Source organism: Saimiri boliviensis, chromosome 7 (genome assembly GCF_048565385.1).
Source record: "Saimiri boliviensis isolate mSaiBol1 chromosome 7, mSaiBol1.pri, whole genome shotgun sequence".
In the NCBI taxonomy this organism is placed as follows: domain Eukaryota; kingdom Metazoa; phylum Chordata; class Mammalia; order Primates; family Cebidae; genus Saimiri; species Saimiri boliviensis.
Genome location: NC_133455.1, coordinates 699,932 through 720,868, shown reverse-complemented (window position 1 = coordinate 720,868; position 20,937 = coordinate 699,932). Strand labels below are relative to the sequence as shown.

Below are 20,937 nucleotides of genomic sequence, written 5' to 3'. Positions count from 1 at the left end.
TCTGAAGACTCAACAGGACTGTGTCCAAGGTGTCTCCTTCACTCCTGAATCTGGTGCCTAGAGGAACCCCAACGGCTGGGAGCCCCTCGACTCTTCTCCTCTTCAAAGGCCCCCCACGTGGCTCGCAGAGGCCTCCTCACAACATGGCGGTCCCAGGGTGGCTAACACCTTCCCCAGAGCAAGAGCCCCAGGAGGATCTGCAAGGCTTCTTCTGAGCTGCCCAGAGGTCACACAGCATCACCTCAACCACATTGTGTTGGCCAAAAGTGAGTCCCAGAGAGAGCTCAGGATCCATGTAGGAGGAAGTAAACGGAGAATTACCTCAGCCAGGGCTGTGCGCTCACGTGGCCAGTGGAAGCCAAAGAGTGGGCCGCCATCCTCACCCAGGGAAAGCGTGTTGGGCGAGAATCAAAGTGTGGAAAGTGGGGAGGGAAGGACGGGGGAGTGCGTGTTTTGTAGTGATGAAAATATCCTAAATTTAGATAGTGGTGGAGTTTGCACAATCCTGTAACTATGATAATAACAATGAATGTACACTTCAAATGGGTGAATTGTATAGTATGTGAATTATATCTCAGATACGTTATAACATTTTTTAGAGAGAAAGGCTTTAAACAAATAAATCTGTTCATGTATAGAAAGTGTCCACAATAGGCAAATCCATAAAAACAGAAAGTAGATTTGTGGGAAACAAGCTAACTGCCCATTGATGGATAAAGTGTGTCCACACAACAAAATACTCTTCGGCCTCAAGAAAGAAGAGAGTGCAGCCGGGCACGGTGGCTCAGGCCTGGAATCCCAGCACTTCGGGAGGCTGAGGCGGGTGGATCACGAGGTCAAGAGATCAAGACCATTGTGGCTAACATGGTGAAACCCCGTCTCTACTAAAAATACAAAAATTAGCCGGGCATGGTGGTGGGTGCCTTCAATCCCAGCTACTTGGGAGGCTGAGGCAGGAGAATCACTTGAACTCAGGAGGTGGAATTTGCAGTCAGCCAAGATGGTGCCACTGCACTCCAGCCTGGGTGACAGAGTGAGACTTTGTCTCAAATAAAAAAATAAAGAAGAAGAAGAGAATGCTGCAACAACATGCGTGACCCGTGAGGGTCGTATGCGGTGGGACAAGCCAGGCACAGAAACGCAAATGCTACATGACTCCATTTGCAGGAAGAATCTAAAATAATTAAACTTGGCCGGGCCTTGTGGTTCACACCTGTCATTCCAACACTTTGGGAGACCAGGGAGGGTAGAGCACTTGAGTCCAGGCGTTCAAGACATGGCAAATCCTGTCTCTACAAAACATACAAAAATGAGAAAGTAGCTGGGTGTGGTGGTGCATGCCCGTAGTCCCAGCCACTCAGGAGGCTGAGGTGGGAGGATAGCTTGAATCCAGGAAGCGGAGACTGCAGTGAGCCAAGATGGTACCAGTTCGAGACCAGCCTGGGCAATGGAATGAGATCCTGTCTTGAAAAAGAGAGAGAGAGAGAAACACAAAGGTAGAGAAAGAAAATATAACTGACTTAATAGCTCTAACAGCTTCCAGTGTCTTCCTTAGGGTTTTCCATGTACAATATCATACCTTCTGCATATGGAGATGAGCTTACTTCGTCTGCAGTTTTTCTCAATTTATTACCTACTTGTTATAACTAGCATTTCAGCAAAATACTGAATAGAAGTGGCAAGAGAGAACACTCTTGCCTTATTCCTGAGTTCAGGGAAAAAGCGTTTATTCTCTTCACCATTCAAAATTATGTCAACTGGGGGTGATGGCTTGCTCCTGTAATCCCTGCACTTTGGGAGGCCAAAGTGGGAAGAGCACTTGAGCCCAGGATTTGGAGACCAGCATAAGCAACACAGGGAGACCCCATCTCTACCAGTAAATAAATAAATAAATAGCCAGATGGCCAGGCATGGTGTCTCACACCTGTAGTCCCAGCTACTCAGGAGGCTGAGGCGAGAGTATTGCTTGAGCCCAAGAGGAGCCGATTGCAGTGATCGCACCACTGCACTATAGCCTGGGTGACAGAGCCAGATACTATCTCAAAAAAAAAAAAAAAAAAAAAAAAATGTTGTCATTTGAGCGCAGTGGCTCATGCCTGTAATCTCAGAACTTTTGAATGTCCAGGTGAGATCACTTGAGCCCAGGAATTCAAGACCAGGCTGAAGGGCAACACAGTGCGGCTCTGTCTCAGAAAATTTAAAAAGTAGCCTATCACAGTGGCACATGCCTGTGGTCCTAACTTCTCAAGAGGCTGAGGCACTTGAGCCCTGGACGTCAAGGCTGCCGTGAGCCGGGATTGCACACTGTACTCCAGCCTGGGCAACAGAGCGAGATCCTATCTCAAAGTTATGTTGTCAAACTCATACAAGTAGAAAGAAGAATGGTAGTTGCCAGAGGCTGTGGCGAAGGCAAGAGGGAGTTGCTCCCTGGCAGATACAAAGTTTCAATCACACAAAACGAGTATGTTCTAAGTCTGCTATATGTTTTCATCCTGTAGTTAACAATACTGGATTGTGGCTGGGCGCGGTGGCTCAAGCCTGTAATCCCAGCACTTTGGGAGGCCGAGGCGGGTGGATCACGAGGTCAAGAGATCGAGACCATCCTGGTCAACATGGTGAAACCCCGTCTCTACTAAAAATACAAAAAATTAGCTGGGCATGGTGGCGTGTGCCTGTAATCCCAGCTACTCAGGAGGCTGAGGCAGGAGAATTGCCTGAGCCCAGGAGGCGGAGGTTGCGGTGAGCCGAGATCGCGCCATTGCACTCCAGCCTGGGTAACAAGAGCGAAACTCCCTCTCGGAACAAAAAAAAAAAAAATTATTTTTTATTGTAATAAAACATTTAACATGAGATCCACCTTTGTTTTCTTTTGTTTTGTTTTTGTTTTTGTTTTGTTTTGTTTTGTTTTTGGGACGGAGTTTGGCTCTTGTGACCCAGGCTGGAGTGCAATGGCGCGATCTCAGCTCACCGCAACCTCCGCCTCCTGGGTTCAGGCAATTCTCCTGCCTCAGCCTCCTGAGTAGCTGGGATTACAGGCACGCGCCACCATGCCCAGCTAATTTTTTGTATTTTTAGTAGAGACGGGGTTTCATCATGTTGACCAGGATGGTCTCGATCTCTCGACCTTGTGATCCACCCACCTTGGCCTCCCAAAGTGCTGGGATTACAGGCTTGAGCCACCACGCCCGGCAAAAAATAAATTTTAGGAAGAAAGACGCTAACTCGGTGTTTTTGCAGATGTCCTTTAATGGGTCCAGGAAGCTCCTTTCTGTTCTTAATTTGCTAAGTGTTTTTGAAGAGTTGTCGGGTTTTGTTAAATGCCTTTTCTGCATTTGCTGAGATGATCGTGTGGGTTTTGTCCTTTATTTTATTTCTGTGGTGTATGATGTTATTACTTGGGGATATTACGCCAACCTTGCATTCTTGAGATAAATCCTGCTTGGACATGGTGTGTAATCCTTTTTCTGTTGCTGGATTTGGTTTGAAAATACTGTGTTGAGAATTTGTGCATCTATAAGTGATATTGGTCTGTATTTTTCTTATTTTTCTTTCCTTACGATGTCTTTTTTTTCTTCAGGGTAATACTGACCTCATAGAATGAGTTAAGAAGCATTCTCTCCTCTTCCATCTCTTCTAACTTAAAAAGTTGAAACTTTAAAAAGTTAACATTTAAAGAAAAATTAACATTGATTCTTTTTAAACTCTTCCAAAGAAATTCACAAGGCAACATTTCTTAACTAATTTTATGAGGCCAATATCAGTATACTCTGATAGCAAAGCCAGACACAGATAATTAAAAAAAAAAAAAACTATATGTTATGAATAAAAATCTTCAACAAAATAATAGCAAACTGGGTCAGGCACGGTGGCTCATGTCTGTAATCCCAGCACTTTGGGAGGCCGAGGTGGGAGGATCACTTGAGGTCAGGAGTTCGAGACCAGCTTGGCCAACATGGTGCAACCCCATCTCTACTAAAAATACAATCATTAGCCGGGTGTGATGGTGGGCGCCTGTGATCCCAGCTACTCAAGAGGCTGAGGCGGGAGGATCACTGGAGCCTGGGAAGTTGAGGCTGTAGTGAGCTGAGATCATATCACTGCACTAAGCCTTGGTGATAGAAAGAGAACCTGACACAACAAAATAAAAAAGGGCCTGGCGCGGTGGCTCAAGCCTGTAATCCCAGCACTTTGGGAGGCCGAGGCGGGTGGATCACAAGGTCAAGAGATCGAGACCATCCTGGTCAACATGGTGAAACCCCGTCTCTACTAAAAATACAAAAAATTAGCTGGGCATGGTGGTGCGTGCCTGTAATCCCAGCTACTTAGGAGGCTGAGGTAGGAGAATTGCCTGAACCCGGGAGGCGGAGGTTTCGGTGAGCCGAGATGGCGCCATTGCACTCCAGCCTGGGTAATGAGCGAAACTCCGCCTCAAAAATAAATAAATAAATAAATAAATAAAAATAAAAAATAAAAAAGGAATCAGCCAGGCACGGTGGCTCACGCCTGTAATGCCAGCACTTTGGGAGGCCGAGGCAAGTAGATCACCTGAGGTCAGGAGTTTGAGACCAGCCTGACCAACATGGAGAAACCCTGTCCCAACTAAAAGTACAAAATTAGCTGGGCATGGTGGCACCTGCCTGTAATCCCAGCTATTTGGGAGGCTGAGGCAGGAGAATCCCTTGAACCTGGGAGGCGGAGGTTGCAGCGAGTGGAGATCATGCTGTTGCACTCCAGCCTGGGCAACAAGAGCAAAACTGTATCTCAAAAAACAAATAAATAAAATAAAAATAAAAAGTAAATAAAAAAAAGAACAAAGGTGGAGAACTCACACTTTGCAGTCTTAAAACTGACTGTATCAGTACAGTAATGAAGACCGCGTGTTCTTGGTACAAGGACATTTACGTGGAACGGAACTGAATGTCCAGAAATAACCTCTGTGTGGTTTCAGTTCACCTGGTGTTGCCCTAACAGATACCCGAGATTGGGTAGTTTGTAAAGAAGATACTTTTATTTGGCTCACGCTTCTGGTGGCTGGAAGGGTTAAGACTGACACCTGCCCCTGATGAGGTCTGCAAGCTGCTTCAACTCACGGAGCAAAGCGGAAGGAGCCGCTACTGGCAGAGAACACTCGGGGGCAGACGGGGCGGGCTCTTCTTTCCTCGGAGACTGACAGAGGGAGGACGTGGGCACCCCCCGGGAGGGCACTGACCCGTAAACCCCATGAGGGATTTAGCCCCGAGACCTAAGCACTTCCCACCAGGCCCGCCTCCTCACACTGCAGCCACGGGATCAACTTCCACATCAGCTTTGGAGGAGGCAAACTTCCAGACCATGTACGGCCAACCGACTTCCACGTAGAGAAGAGTCTCTTCAACAAACGCCGCTGGGACAAACCGAGTCAGCAAAGGAATGAAGCTGGGCCCTGCCTTATGTCAGACGTAAATATTAGCTCAAGAGAGTCAATAGGCCGGGCGCGGTGGCTCAAGCCTGTAATCCCAGCACTTTGGGAGGCCGAGGCGGGTGGATCACGAGGTCAAGAGATCGAGACCATCCTGGTCAACATGGTGAAACCCCGTCTCTACTAAAAATACAAAAAACTAGCTGGGCATGGTGGCGTGTGCCTGTAATCCCAGCTACTCAGGAGGCTGAGGCAGGAGAATTGCCTGAACCCGAGAGGCGGAGGTTGCGGTGAGCCGAGATCTCGCCATTGCACTCCGGCCTGGGTAACAAGAGCGAAACTCCGTCTCAAAAAAAAAAAACAAAACAAACTTTTATATATCAAAGGGCATTATCGAGAAAGTAAAAAGACACTTTACAGAGTGGGAGAAAATATTTTCACATCACGTATTTGATAGGCGTCTAGTGTCCCAAAATATTAATTCTTACAATTCAACAACAAAAAAACAAACAATGCAATTTAAAAAGGGGCCAGGCCGGGCGCGGTGGCTCAAGCCTGTAATCCCAGCACTTTGGGAGGCCGAGGCGGGTGGATCACGAGGTCAAGAGATCGAGACCATCCTGGTCAACATGGTGAAACCCCGTCTCTAGTAAAAATACAAAAATTAGCTGGGCGTGGTGGTGCGTGCCTGTAATCCCAGCTACTCAGGAGGCTGAGGCAGGAGAATTGCCTGAGCCCAGGAGGCGGAGGTTGTGGTGAGCCGAGATCGTGCCATTGCACTCCAGCCTGGGTAACAAGAGCGAAACTCCTCCTCAAAAAAAAATAAATAAAAAATAAAAATAAAAATAAAAAGGGGCCAAGGGGCCGGGCTTGGTAGCTCATGCCTGTAATGCCAGCACTTTGGGAGGCTTCGGCAGCTGAATCAGCTGAGGTCAGGAGTTCGAGACCAGCCTGGCCAACGTGGTGAAACCCCATCTCTACTAAATACAAAAAATTAGTCAGGTGTGGTGGCAGATGCCTGTGATCCCGGCTACTCAGGAGGCTGAGGAGGGAGGATCGCTTGAACCCAGGAGGCGGAGGCTGCAGTGAGTCTGGATGGCACCGCTGCACTCCAGCCTGGTGACAGAGCGAGGCCCTGTCTCAAAAGCTCAGTCGTAGTAAAATCAGAGGAAAGACAGGTACGACATTCAGTTTTGTTCAGTACCATACACAAGCCCCCAGCACGGGCCAAAGAGGAGCTTCAAAGCCGTGCGATGCTCTAGTTTTTGTTGGACACAAATATTCTCATCCACCTTTCAGAGAGTGGCTTCTACCTGTCTGAATCACTAGGCGTGAACTTGGGGGCAAAACCCTGCGAGGTCGGGTTGGCCACAAAGCCCGAGATCTCTCCCAACGTATGAATTAGTTTTGAATTCCATACACCCAGCACCTCACTAACACCAAGCATGAGGCCTCAAGAATCCGACTGGAAACTGTCTTCAGTGAAAACTAACCTATCTTCACTTATTTCAAGGTGGGTGCTAACTGTTGTTGTTGACTGTTCTGGCCTCTGATTATGGGAGGTCTCCTGGGTGGGAACTGTCAGGGGAAGCCGTTTGGAAGGTGGAAGTGAGCCAGACCACATTGCAAGATCCGAACCCATGAGCAGGCAGAACCCAGAGAGCAGCCTCTCCGCGGGCCTGGCGGAGGCCCCGGGAGCTGGAAGAGGCGGCCACCTGGTGGCTCTGCAGCAGAAGTCCACGACACGTTCTCACCCACGTGTCCAAAGGGCTCCAACCAGGTCCCATGGGGAAACTTACGGGATGAAGTCTCTTTACAGTATGCTGCGAGGGTGTGTGACCACATTTAACGGAAAGGGACCTCGCTGGACATAATCCAGTGACATCACACACGCACCGTCTCACACCCACAAAGAGAATCCCCGGGTCTTGAGTACGTTCTGCAGGCATCGCCCAGGCATGTTTTCCGTATGAGTCGTGTCTGGATTAACTGGAAAGGTTCCAGCGAGCATGGGAAAGCGACAGCAGCTGTGTCTAGAGCACAGCGGAGAGCCCTCTCCACCCTGCCTCGGGAATTCCAGGGTGGCTGTCATTGGAAGAACAACAGGCATTGGCATTAGCCCACAAACCCAACCACACTCTGGATTTGTCCTAGAGCGTAACCCTTAGCTAAAGCCATCCACACCTGACGGTCCTGTGGATTTCCAGCAAGGAAAAGGAAAACATTCAGACAGCAGGAAATAAGGGGTGGGGGAAGGCAAAGGCTTTCACAATGGCACAGAAGTCTCGATCCACCATCTTGGAAAAGCTGTTAGCATTTAGGATGCCATCTGCCTCTGGGGAAAACTTCCCTGGTCAGCTTTACCTTAATGTCTCCAAACGGCGTGTGGTTCCAAGAATCTGCAGGGGTCTTTATGAGTTTGGGGTTAACCCATTTTTCTAAAAAATGCACAAGTTCTGGGTCCATCGTTCTTATACACAAAATTAGCAGGAGTCCCAGAAGGTGGCTCCCAGACTCCTTGATTCAGACAAACCCATTACCAAAAGGGACCTCTGGGAGCCCTCTAACTGGATTCAGTGCAGTTGATTTTTGAATCCAATTCAATCCTGGACCCATTCCAGTCTAAGAAATGCTCAAATTCAGAGGGCTTAGAACACATGTTCGCAGAGCATAAATCCGGCAGCAAGAACCCACCTGTGATTCTTGTTGCTTTGAGAGATCAGTCGGCATCTGAGCCCTCGTAGCCATTCAGTGTTCCTAGCAGGTGGCTGGAGATCTACGTCAGATCCCACTTCTGATGCCAAGCCATCAAAACAAAAGCTTTGGACCAAGTAAACAGAGTTGTTTTTATCTTTAGATCGAGTCTCACTCTGTCACCCAGGCGGGGGCACAGTGGCTCAATCTCGGCTCACTGCAACCTCTGCCTCCCAGATTCAAATGATTCTCCTGCCTCAGCCTCCTGTAGCTGGGAGTACAGGTACCATGACACCCGGCTAATTTTTGTGGTTTTAGTGGAGATGAGGTCTCACCATGTTGGCCAGGCTGGTCTTGAACCCCTGACCTCTAGTGATTCACCCACCTTGGCCTCCCAAAATGCTGGGATTACAGGCATAAGCCACTGTACCCAGCCAACAGAGTTTAACTGAGCAAAAGAACTCATGAATTGGGCAGCACTCCGAATCAATGGCAGAGGTTTGAGAGGTCCACTCTGTAATGTGGGAGGGAGTTTTCTGAGTTAGAACACAGAAGTGAGCTATTTTTAAAAATCACAATCAGCTGGATTTTGTTACAGCTTGAGGTAGGTGTTTGCCTTATATAGACAGGGTCAGATCAGCTGGCAGCCTGTCATGGGCTGAGACCTTGCCATTTGTTCCAAAATCTACTTCTAAGTTAGGCTTTTAGTTTCTTTACGAGTACATTAGGTCACAGTTTGTTACCTAAAAACTCAACGTACAGGGGCAGCCTCAAGGCCAAATTTGAGTTAATTTAACAGTTCAAATACTAACACACCAATGTTTATAGCAGCACTGCTGAGTTATTTTGAAAGCAACCTAAATGTCTTCGTACAGCCTTGACGTTTCACTTGGCCGTAGCGAGGAATGACACGCTGACACGTGCTGCCTGTGGGTGAGCCTTGGAAACATGCTCAGTGAACGAAGCCGGACACAAAAGGTCATACAGGACAAGGCGTGGAAAGGGTCGTGATTGCTTAATGGATGGGGGTTTTATTTTGGGGTGGGGAAAATGGCGACTAAATAGAGGTGGTATGTCACTGAATTGTTTACAATAGTTAATTACATCCTATGATGATTTTTATCACGATAAAGATCATTTTGTGAAAGACTGTGATGTTTGGGATTTGCTTGAGTGGAGACAGGAAAAGTTAGAAAACCCCTGGCTTGCGAAGGAAACAGTGGGCCGGCCGCGGTGGGGCCGCGGCCGAGGCAGCAGCTAGAAGCCGCGGATCTGCGGGCAAAGACGCGAGCGCGGGTTCGGCTCCAAGCCCCGGCAGCCGCGGCAGGAACCGGCCTGGACCGGAGCGGGGGCGCCGCGGGGACCGTCTTCCTCGATCCCACCCGGGAAATCCCAACCCTCCGGCCTCGGGGCCGCGGGTTCGGCGCTCGGCCCCCACCTGGACCGCGGGCTGTGCCCCGAGAGGCCCGGCTCCGAGCCCCACGCGGGACCCCCCGGACCCACGCGGGACGGGGCGGGGCGGGGCGGCGCGGCGCGGGCACGAGGCCGCGCCCTGGAGGCGGAGCCGCAGCTCGCCCCATCCTCGGTGCGCCGCGGGACCCTCAGCCCGGCCTTGGCTTCCGGAGGCGGGGGCCGCCCGCGCCATGGCCGCCCCCCAGCCCAAGCCCCCCGCGGGGGCGACCGCCCGGCGCCTGGCCCGGGGCTGCTGGTCCGCCCTCTGGGACTATGAGACGCCCAAGGTGATCGTGGTGAGGAACCGGCGCCTGGGCGTCCTGTACCGCGCCGTGCAGCTGCTCATCCTGCTCTACTTCGTGTGGTGCGCGCAGGGCGTGGGGCGCGGGGCGGGGATCGGGGCAGGGATTGGGGGCGCGGGGCGGGGATCGGGGCAGGGATTGGGGGCGCGGGGCAGGGACCGGGGGTGGGATTGGGGGCGCGGGGCGGGGACCGGGGGTGGGATTGGGGGCGCGGGGCGCGGGTCGGGGCAGGGATTTTGGGGGCGCGGGGTGCGGAGCTGGGATCGAGGGCTCGGGGTTGGGGCAGGGATTGGGGCGCGGGGTGCGGAGCTGGGGCTGGGACCGGGGGCGCGGGGCGCGGGGCTGGGGCCGGGGGCGCGGGGCGCGGGACAGGGATCGGGGCTGGGGCTGGGGCAGGGGCTGGGACCGGGGGCGCGGGACAGACTCCTAGAGCCCCGCAGAGTGGACCCGGGTCTCGGGCTAGCTCAGCCTTCCCGGGGTCGCCTCCGGAGCCGGCACCGCCCCTGCCCGCAGGTACGTATTCATCGTGCAGAAAAGCTACCAGGAGAGCGAGACGGGCCCTGAGAGCTCCGTCATCACCAAGGTCAAGGGGATCACCACGTCGGAGCACAAAGTGTGGGACGTGGAGGAGTATGTGAAGCCCCCCGAGGTACGGGGCGCCCCCAAGCCTCCCGCACTGCCGTGCACCCCACCCCAGTGGGCCGAGGGGCAGCAGCTGCCGCCTGGCCGACCGCCCCCGTCTTTCTGAGCCCAGGGGGGCAGCGTGTTCAGCATCATCACCAGGGTCGAGGCCACCCAGTTCCAGACCCAGGCAACCTGCCCCGAGGTGAGCTGGGCCCTTGGCGCTGGGGAACCCCGCCTCAGCTGGGGGGGGCTGGCTGACCCTCGAAGGGTCCCTGACTGGGCTGCCTCCACCCTAGAGCATAAGAGTCCACAATGCCACCTGCCACTCCGACGCCGACTGTGTGGCTGGGGAGCTGGACATGCTGGGAAACGGTCAGTGTGCACCGGCACGGGCTGGGCTGGGCTGGGCAGGTGGGGCAGGGCTTTGCCCCCACTAAGGCTCAGCGACTTCTGCCCCACAGGCCTGCGGACTGGGCGCTGTGTGCCCTATTACCAGGGGCCCTCCAAGACCTGCGAAGTGTTTGGCTGGTGCCCGGTGGAAGACGGGGCCTCTGTCAGGTGCACCCACCACCCAGCCTCCGCTCTGATCCTTTTCCTCTGACCAGAGGCCAGATGCACGGGGCAGGAGTAACAGAAGCTGGCGAGGGGTGGGGGCCAATGCCGGGGAGTGGGGGGAGGCCTTGGGGGAGGAGGGGACTAAACAGCCCGTCTGTGCCTTCTCAGCCAATTTCTGGGTACGATGGCCCCAAATTTCACCATTCTCATCAAGAACAGCATCCACTACCCCAAATTCCACTTCTCCAAGTAAGAGCCGCAGGGCGTGCTGACAGCCCAGCACAGGGCTGCCTCCTGGGGATGGGGCACTTGGGGTGCAGGCCTTGCCTCCTGCTGCCTCCTCAGGGGCAACATCGCCGACCGCACAGATGGGTACCTGAAGCGCTGCACGTTCCACGAGGCCTCCGACCTCTACTGCCCCATCTTCAAGCTGGGCTTCATCGTGGAGCAGGCTGGGGAGAGCTTCGCAGAGCTCGCACACAAGGCAGGGCAGGCGCAGGTGGGGTGGGGCCGGGGCGGGCTGGCACCTGTGCAGGGAGGGCCCGAGGTACAGGGGGAGCAGTCCCTTCTCGCTCCTGACCAGCCGGCCCTGCTCAGGCAGAGGAAAGAAACACGATCAGCACAACCCATCCCGCGTGGCACTCGATGAATTATTGACACTGGCCACAGGGCTGGCCGCTGGCACCCCTTATAGCTCAGACACTGGACGCCCAGCAGCACCCCCAAGCTGCCCTGTGGGCCCCAGTGCACACCTCACATGCAGCCTGGACTGATCCCAGCTCAAGGGGCCTCTTGTGTGCCTTCCCTGGCTTCTTCTTGGTAGGGTGGTGTCATCGGGGTCATTATCAACTGGGACTGTGACCTGGACCTGCCTGCCTCGGAGTGCAACCCCAGGTACTCCTTCCGGAGGCTGGACCCCAAGCACGTGCCTGCCTCGTCAGGCTACAACTTCAGGTACTGTCCTCAGGACACTGCTGTCCCCTGAGTCATGGCCACAGTAGGGTCCTGAGAGGCTCAGCACCTGAGGGGCAGCCCTGGAGCATGGAGGTTAAGTGGCCCCTGGCCGGTGCCACACAGGACCAGGCAGCCTGGACAGGGGCTCCCGGCCTTCCTGTTCCAGGTTTGCCAAGTACTACAAGGTCAATGGCACCACCACCCGCACGCTCATCAAGGCCTACGGGATCCGCATTGACGTCATTGTGCATGGACAGGTGACTGCCCCACTCGGGGTGGGTGGCCAGCCCTGCTCCTCATGCCCCACCCCCCCTCCAGCCCCATCAGTGGTTGTCAGACATTCTGACCACCCCCCATTCTCTCCAGGCTGGGAAGTTCAGCCTGATTCCCACCATCATTAATCTGGCCACAGCTCTGACTTCCATCGGGGTGGTAAGGAACCCACTCTGGGGTCCCAGTGGGTGCAGGGATGGGGTCCACCAGGTCTTTACACCCTGGTCTCCACTCTGCTGGCCCCAGGGCTCCTTCCTGTGTGACTGGATCTTGCTAACATTCATGAACAAAAACAAGGTCTACAGCCATAAGAAATTTGACAAGGTGTGTACACCCAGCCACTCCTCAGGTAGCTGGCCTCTGACCCTCGCCCGCGTTTTGGGCCAGGCCCCTCCCCAGCCCGCCCACTGCTCCGAGGATCGGCCCCCCAGCCCTCTATCAGGCCAGCAAGGGGCAGAGTGTGGCCTGGCCATCGCGTCCCCACGGCCTCGCCCCATCTCTGCCCCATCCAAGCAGATGGTGGACATTCCTGTCTCCGAGCCTGCCCCTCAAGACTCCATACCCACAGACCCCAAAGGTTTGGCCCAACTCTGAGCGCTGTCCTGACACACTGCCCCGCAGACCCAGCCTGGTGGGGCCAGCCAGTCCCCAGCTAGGGACCCTCAGTGGACCAGGGCACTTTGGTAGCAGAGCATCTCCACGAAACCGAACACCACAGGATTCCCGTGCAAGGGCCAGGGCCGCACTCCGGCCCCAGGCTTGTGCCTCACCCTGGTGCACCAATCCCGGCCCCTCCCCAGCTGGCCCCTGGAGTGCTCCTCACTTCCACCACCTCTCACAGCCACCTGGGACCCAAGGCAGCTGAGCTCTGAGGGGCTCTGCTCCTGGTCTTGGGCCATGGGAACCCTCATCCCACCCCACCCCACAAGGGTTTGTAACTTCAAATTCTGCCCAGACTCTACCCTTAGAAGTCACAACATACTCTTCTAAGAATTCAATAAACTTGCAAGCACAACCTTCTGGCCTTGTTCCTTGGGTAGACATATCGTGAGCCCATGGATATGGGGTGCTAGGCCCTACCATCCTGGAGCTGGGCTGCACAGTGACCTGGTCTGGTCATCTCCCCACTAGGCAGCCGGGGAGGCGTGCAGGGCACATCTGCCTGGCCCACGACCCACTGTCCGCACAGCCAGTCAGGCCAGTGAGGTCTGCTGAGGCTCGGAGTGCACCGGGACCCAGGATGTGTCCCTGCCTTCACCTGGCAGGCCACCACAGACTCCAAACCAGAGCCACCTCATCTCAGAATGTGGGAGGATAGGGGCAGCATGACTCAGGAAGAGGAAACAGAAGGGAGGCAGTGACAGCCGCACACAAAGAAAACGAAAGCTCGGACCGCAGCGGTGCTCAGAGCCGCATTTGCTGCTGCTGGGTGGGGGCAGGATCTGAGATGGGAAGTCAGGCCAGGAGGAGGTGGATGGACACCGGCCCGGGAGCTGGCTCTAACCGGACCAGGGCCTGTGGGTGATCTGGTTACTGCACCCTGGGATGCTGCGGTGGTTAGACTGGTACGCCCTGGGAGGGGGAGGGGGGCCCTGGGAGGAACCCAGAACTGAGCATCATGAAGTTGCCCCTGCCAGGCGCCATCCTGCCTTCTAAGGAAAACCCAGTCTCAGGAAAGCAACACCGCCACTCCCCAGGGTTAAAGAGCGGAGAGGGGCAGGCCAGACAGGTCTGGTCTTATCTGAAAGCCTGAGTTTGGAGGTCTCAGCACAACTCTGGAGTCCTCACCCCAGTGCCGTAGAACAGTCTTCTCACCGGATGCTGGACAGCCAGGTCCTATTCCCCTTCACTTGTGGCCTCCTGGCCTCAGGTCACCCCATGGCCTACATGTGCTGTGTGGCTCACAAACGTCCGGCCCCACTTTTGGAGAAACTGGCTCTTCCAGTTGGGCTGCAGCTTGGGCACCAAGGCCAAAGCTTCTCATTTCTGAGCCCTCCACTACTGCTCAAACGCCCCAGCTCCCAGCTGGCCTCAGAGCGAACCCAGGCTGGCCGGGGCCCACAGCCACACCAAGCGCCCCTGGTCCTGCTGGGTGGCCCTCCTGGGGGATAAAGCAGCTGTCCTCTGGCCCCATGAATCCTCATTCCCGAGTGTTCTCTTGCTTTGCTTCCAGGAATGAAGCCCAGTCAGCCGGCCTCCCTCCTCCCGTTTGCCCTAATTTGATTTGATCTCCACTCTGGAGGCCTCAGCACTGGTCCATCCGAGCAGGCATCAGGTTTCTCCAGGCAGGCGGCCTGAGTGGCATCCAAGGGCCAAATGCGTGCCCAGCGGTACCCATGCCCCCAGTCTGGGGCGCCCTGACGGATACACAGTGACAACCTAAAGAAACTTCGGTGTGAAATACAAGGCAAAATGGAAAGTGTGGCAGCCATGCCCTCAGACAACAGACGGCAGGGACAAACTAAGGCCAGCTCTGGGCCAACGATGCAAGCCTCGCAGGGAGAATGTAGGCCCCCCTCTCCTGTGAGCTGTCGTCTGGGGCATCTGCGTTTCTGATTTACATTTCATACTTGTTTGCTGCCCTGGGAAACTGGCCTTTCTGCTTCCAGCTGGTCCAGGGCAAGAAAGTGAAGGACAAGGGATGTATCTGGCCGAAGTGAGGCGCAGAGGTCTGGTTTTCCTGGGGCTGGAGGGTTCCCTCTAGAGCTGGCTCCAAATGAGCAGGGAACAAAGCCAAAGTCCAGATTCTCACGGGTCAGGGTCCAGACTCCCTGGGAAACCAGTCCACACCCTGCTCCTGAAAGCGGTGGGGACAGCCCACTTCTCCATGCAAACAGGTGAGACTCTGGCCCCACCATGGACATGGGAACCCACCTCCTCTCAGAGCCCAATCTCAAGTAGCCAGAAGCCTCCAGGGGCTTTTCCTCCTAGGAAAAAGAGCTGGCGCACCTAGAGAACTCTCCCACCCCACCAGGTATGGTGCAGGAAGCAGAAGCCTGGAAATGCACTCCGTCAACGAGAACCACCACCCAGGGCTCTGGCAGCCTCGCTCATGGCCAGGCCAGGGCCACATCCTGCTCTTGTTCGCTCCTGTGACGTCTGAGTTCCCTGAGAATTGTTTTCTTTGATTCCCTCCCCGTTCCCTGGCCTGTGGTCACAGGTTTGGACAGTCAGGGTGGTCAGCGGTCCGGCCACTGGAAGCACGGGGATGCGGCTTCCGCATCAGGAGGCCTGGCGTGGGTGTGGAGGCCCCCGGGGCCTGGGGCCCGCTAACGGCCCAGCTGTGGGTTCTTCTGCAGCAGCCACTCCAGGGTCTCCAGGAGGCACGACATGCCGTAGTGCTGGGCAATGTTCTGGAAGATTCTGATCTGTTCCATGAAGACCTGAAGGAATAAACAGACACAGTGAGACCCCAGTTCACCCATGGAGGAGGTCGAGGAGGCGAGGCTGAGCCGAGGCAGGTGAGGGAGAGCCCACCTGGGTGTGGATGGTGAGGGCAAAGTCCCCTGCGCAGCTGCAGTACACAGGCATGTGGGTCTCCTTCACCCCGCGGCACTTCAGGCAGACCTGAAAGGGAACAGCCCCAATGGGCGCCGGCCCTCCCACCTCGGCCGGACCCCCTGCTGCTGCTTCACAGGCTCGAGAGGAGAGACACATTCGTGGGCCCGTCAGTAAGACTTGAGCCCCGACTGCACGCACACCAGTCCTCATTTATGAGTAAAATGCTGCCAGCGCCTTCCCTACACCCGCCCTCGCTGTGGGCGTCCCACCCCGGACACCCAGTCCTGAGCCCCTCCAGGCCCTGCTCGCTCCCTCTCTCCTGCAGCTTGGCGTGCTCCCCGCCTCTGCTCGGACACCCCTCCGCAAGACCTTCCCGTGGCCCCGCCGAACAGCGCAACCCCCTCTTCCTCCTTCACTTCTCACACTCCGGAGTGTCTGTCTCCTTCCATGAGAACAAAGCACCCACAAGGCCAACTCTTGACCCAAGGCAGATGCTCAACCAGTGTGGACAGAACATCCATCAGGATCAGGGCACAGATGGTCTGCAAGGCAGGCCTCTTGGAGGACACCAGGGCACTGCTCACCAGGTCCTGCAGGGTGAAGGCCATCAGCTTCTTCTGCAGAACGTCTACCAGCGCCATCTCAATGGCAGAGGAGTCGTAAGCCGCCTGACAGTTGGAGCAGAGCCACTGAGGCAGGACCACCCCGTCCTAGGCAGAGAAAGAGTGGGAGAGGTCACCGGCCGGCCTCCAGACCACAGTGCTGTGCGCAGCATCTCAGGAGAGGAAGTGCCTGGTGAGGGCGAGTCTCCCGAGTGCAGCTGCCCGCGCTCGGACCTGGCCTCCCACCTGCACTTGAGCCTTTCCTAGGACAACACCCCAAACATGGTGTGGGAGGCCTGAGAAGGTGCCTGTGGCCCATTCACTTGAGTCAGAAGGGCAGCAGGCGTAGCCCACAGAGCTGGGCTGCAGGAGCCCCGAGACACCACAGTGCCCTCAGACATCCTGCCCCACCCGTGAAGGGCCCGGGGAAGCCCAGCCGCACCTCTGAGAAGGAAGAGTCTTTACACAGGTCCAGGTCACGGCAGAAGTTACAGCTGCGGCAGGTGACCTCAGGGAGCACGTAGGAGCGGCAGGGGTCTCTGAACTGGGCTTCCTCGGAGAATTCACCGACATCCACCAGGCGAAGCAGGTCTCGGTTCAGCTTATTCACCTGATTTGTGATGTTGGTGTCCAGGGACAGCACCTGTGGAGACCACGGCCCCCATCAGGAAGCAGCTCCCGGGGCCTCCCTGCCACTGGTCTGGACCAGGACCCTCTGGACCTCAGGCTACGGTTCCTGGAGCCCCTTCCTCCCTTCCTCAGCCTCAGAGAGCTGACTTCTCTACACTGGCAGTTCTCCGTCGGTGAGAACAGGCTTCCCCAGGGAATTTACCAAACACTCAAGGAAGAAATGCTGCTGATTCTACACAGTCTGTTTCAGAAGAGTGAAGAGGGAGAGCACACCAACTCATTCCATGAGGCCAGCATCACCCTGATACTACAACCAAAGACCGCACAAAGACTGAGCACAGACAAAAAAATCCTCAAAGAAATATTAGCAAATCGAACCTAAGATATAAAAAAAAAATACATAATCCAGAAACAGATCCACATAGATGAGGTCATTAAGTTACGGAAAAAGGTACAAAAATGATTCAACAGAAAAAGAATCGTCTTTTTCAACAAATGGTCTGGAATACAAACGTAAAGACAGTGCAAGCTCGGTTTCAAACCACCTCAACAGAGCAAATACCACAATAAAGCAAATCACACAAATCTTTTGGTTTCTCAGTGCATATAGACATTATATCATGTGTGATGGCTCATGCCTGTGGTGGCTCCCAGCACTTTGGGAGGCAAAGGCAGGTGGATGAACTGAGGTCAGGAGTTCAAGACCAGCCTGGCCAACATAGCGAAACCCTGTCTCTACTAAAAATACAAAAATTAGCTGGGTGTGAGGGTGTGTACATGTAATCCCAGCTACCGGGGAGGCTAGAGCAGAATTGCTTGAATCCAAGGAGGTGGAGGTTGCAGTGAGCCAAGATCACACCACTATACTCCAGCCTGGGTGACACAGTAAGACTCCATCTCAAAAAAAAAAAACAAAAAAGTTAACGTAATTGGTTTTATTTTGAAACAGGATCTCACTGTGTCACCCAGAATGGACTGCAGTGGCTCAATCATGGCTCACTACAGCATTGACCTCTTGGGCTCAATCGACCCTCCTACCTCATCCTTCCCAGTGGCTGGGACATCACGCATGCACCACCATGCCCAGGTAATTTTTGTGATAGTTGTAGATGGATTTCGCCATGTTGCCCAGGCTGGTCTTGAATTGCTGGGCTCAGTCTACCTGCCTGGGCCTCCCAAAGTGCTGGGATTACAGGTGTGAGCCACCATGCCCATACAAAAGTTAGGTTTGCCCTATACTGTAGTTTATTAAGTAAATAACAGTGTTATGTCTAAGAAAACATATGTATCTTAATTTGAAATGTTTTATTGCTCAAAAATGCTAACCATCATCTGAGCCTTCAGCGAGTTGTAACTGTTTTGCTGATGGAGGGTCCTGCCTCAATGTAAATGCCTGCTGACTGATCAGGGTGATATTGCTGAGGGTTGGGGTGGCTGTGGCAATTTCTTTAAAAGACAACAATGAAGTTTACTGCATCGACTGACTCTTCCTTTCGTAAAAGATTTCTCCACAGCATGTGATGCTGTCTGAGAGCATTTTACCCACAGCAGAACTTCTTTCAAAACTGGAGCCAGCCCTCTCAAACCCCACTGCTGCTTTGGCAACTAAGTTTTATGGAATATTCTCAATCCTTTGTTGTCATTTCCACAATGTTCACTTTATCTCAAGAAACTACTTTTTTGGGCTGGGTGTGGTGGCTCATGCCTGTAATCCCAGCATTTTGGGAGGTGCAGGTGGGTGGATCAGCTGGGGTCAGGAGTTTGAGACCAGCTTGGCCAATATGGAGAAACTCCGTCTCTATTAAAAATGAAAAAGTTAGCTGGGCGTTGCAACAGGCACCTGTAATCCCAGCTACTTGGGAGGCTGAGGCAGGAGAATCACTTGAACCCAGGAGGCAGAGGTTGCAGTGAGTCGAGACCAGGCCACTGCATTTAGCCTAGGTGACAGAGCAAGACTCCATCTCCAAAAAAAAAATAAAATAAACCTGACTTTTTTGTTCATCCATGAAAAACAACTCTTTGTGTTAAATTTTGTCCTGAGAATGCAGCAATTCAGGTTCGTCTTCAGGCTCTACCTCTAACTCTAGTTCCCATGCTGTTTCCACATCTCCAGTCACGTTTCCCATGAAAGTCTTGAAACTTTCAGTCATCCATGAGGGTCAGAATCAACCTCTTACACATTCCTGTTAATGTTGATATTTTGACCCCTTCTCCCGTTAATCCCAACTTTTTTTTTTTTTTTTTTTTGAGAGAGAGCCTCGCTCTGTCGTCAGGCTGGAGTGCAGTGACGCTACCTTGGCTCACTGCAACCTCCGCCTCCCGGGTTCAAGCAATTCTCCTGCCTCAGCCTCCTGAGTAGCTGGGACTACAGGCGTGCGCCACCATGCCCAGCTAATTTTTTTTTATTTTTAGTAGAGATGGGGTTTCACCATGTTGGCCAAGATGGTCTCGATCTCTTGACCTCGTGATCCCCCTGCCTCGGTCTCCCAAAGTGCTGGGATTACAGGCGTGAGCCACCGTGCTCAGCCAATCACAAATGTTCTTAATGGCATCCAGAATGGTGAATCCTTCCAAACGGTTTTCAATTTACTTTGCCTAGATCCATCAGAAGAATCAGTATCTATAGCAGCTGTAGCCTCATGAGACGTATTTTTTAATCATAAACCTTGAAAGTCGAAACTACTCCTGGCTCCACGGGCTGCAGAGTGGATGTGTCTGCGGGCAGGAAAGCAGCAATTCACCTCCTTGTGCCTCTCCGTCAGAGCGCGTGGGTGCCCGGGTCCACTGCCAATGGGCAGTACTATTTTGAAAGGAATTGTTTGCTCAGCTGCAGGTCTCAACAGTGCCCTTAAGATTCAGTGAGCACTGGCTTTGACTTAAAAGTCACCAGTTGCATGAGCCATTAACAAGAGAGTCAGCCCGCCCCCTGAGCCATTAACAAGAGAGTCAGCCCGCCCTCTGAAACCAGGCTCTGAGGCCTCCTCTCCAGCTATGAAGGTCCTAGATGGCATCTTCTTCCAAAAGAAGGCTGTTTGTCTACGCTGATAATATGCTGTTAGTATGTATAGCCACCTTCGCCCATGATCCCAGATGGATCTTCTGGAGAACTTGCTGCAGCCTCGCCACCCGCACTTGCTGCCTCATTTGCACTTCTATAAAGTTACCAGAATCGCTTCTTTCCCTAAATCCCATGAGCCAACCTCTGCCAGCTTCAAGCTTTCCTTCTACAGCCTCCTCACCTCTCGGCCATCATGGAACTGCAGAGAGTGAGAGCCCTGCTCTGGATTAGGCTCTGGCTTAAGGGGGTGTTGTATCTGGTTTGATGGAGCCAGATGAAACTTTCGCTGTATCAGCACAGGCTGTTTCACTTCCTTGTCATTCGTGTGTTCAGTAGAGGGGCACTTGTAACCTTTCCTTTGCAGTTGACTTGGCTAGCTGGTTCAAGTGGCCTAGCTTTCAGCCTGTCTCGACTTTTGAGACCTTCCTCACTAAGCTTAACCATCTCTAGCTTTTTATGTAAATCGAGAGACGTGTGACTCTTCCTTTCACTTAAAGGCTTAGAGGTCATTGCAGGGCTATTAACTCACCTAATTTCAATACTGTTGTGCCATCGGGATGGGGGGGAGGGGCCCACGGAGAGGGAGAGAGATGGCAGAATTGCCAGTGAGTGGGGCAGTCAGGACATGCACAACATTCAGTTCACGGTCTTCTACGTGCACGGTTCACGGCGCCCCAAAACGATCGCCACAGAAGCATCTGAGGTCATCGTGGCTGATATAATAATAGTGGAAAAGTATGAAATATCCCGAGAATTACCCAAATGTGACACAGACACAGTGAGCATGTGCTGTTGGAAAAACGAGACTTGCTCAACATGAGATTTCCACAAACCTTCAGTTTGTAAAAATACATGTAACATCTTCAAAGCACAGTAAGACAGATGTGCCTGCAA

General features: G+C 53.7%; 2 protein-coding genes across 3 annotated transcripts in view; one reads left to right on the top strand and one right to left on the bottom strand.

Moving 5' to 3' along the window:
• The first annotated feature begins 9,735 nt into the window (after positions 1-9,735).
• On the top strand, positions 9,736-13,281 carry P2RX2 (purinergic receptor P2X 2). Of its 2 annotated transcripts, XM_039471595.2 has the most exons (11): positions 9,736-9,908; positions 10,360-10,495; positions 10,601-10,672; positions 10,767-10,842; positions 10,932-11,028; positions 11,194-11,274; positions 11,371-11,509; positions 11,849-11,979; positions 12,146-12,236; positions 12,346-12,411; positions 12,499-13,281. In XM_039471595.2, the coding sequence occupies exons 1-11, from the start codon at positions 9,736-9,738 to the stop codon at positions 12,844-12,846; spliced, it is 1,410 nt and encodes a 469-aa protein (XP_039327529.1). In that variant the 3' UTR covers positions 12,847-13,281. The 2 variants fall into 2 exon arrangements, with proteins under 2 accessions (XP_039327529.1, XP_039327528.1); XM_039471594.2 differs by having other exon boundaries at positions 12,346-13,281.
• A 1,367-nt stretch (positions 13,282-14,648) lies between these two features.
• The window catches only part of POLE (DNA polymerase epsilon, catalytic subunit), a 56,043-nt gene continuing 49,754 nt past the window's right edge, over positions 14,649-20,937 (bottom strand). The window contains exons 46-49 of the mRNA XM_039471600.2: positions 16,798-16,998; positions 16,338-16,463; positions 15,730-15,819; positions 14,649-15,635 (exon numbers count right to left, since the gene is read on the bottom strand). Coding sequence (XP_039327534.2) covers positions 15,522-15,635; positions 15,730-15,819; positions 16,338-16,463; positions 16,798-16,998 — 531 coding nt within the window. The 3' untranslated portion in view covers positions 14,649-15,521. The remainder of the gene's footprint in view (positions 15,636-15,729; positions 15,820-16,337; positions 16,464-16,797; positions 16,999-20,937) is intronic.

Coding starts and splice junctions, on each gene's coding strand:
- P2RX2 (XM_039471594.2), top strand. CDS start 9,736: ATGGCCGCCCCCCAGCCCAAGCCCCCCGCGGGGGCGACCGCCCGGCGC. Junction 10,843..10,931: donor GCTGGACATGCTGGGAAACG/GTCAGTGTGCAC, acceptor TCTGCCCCACAG/GCCTGCGGACTGGGCGCTGT. Junction 11,980..12,145: donor TCGTCAGGCTACAACTTCAG/GTACTGTCCTCA, acceptor TTCCTGTTCCAG/GTTTGCCAAGTACTACAAGG.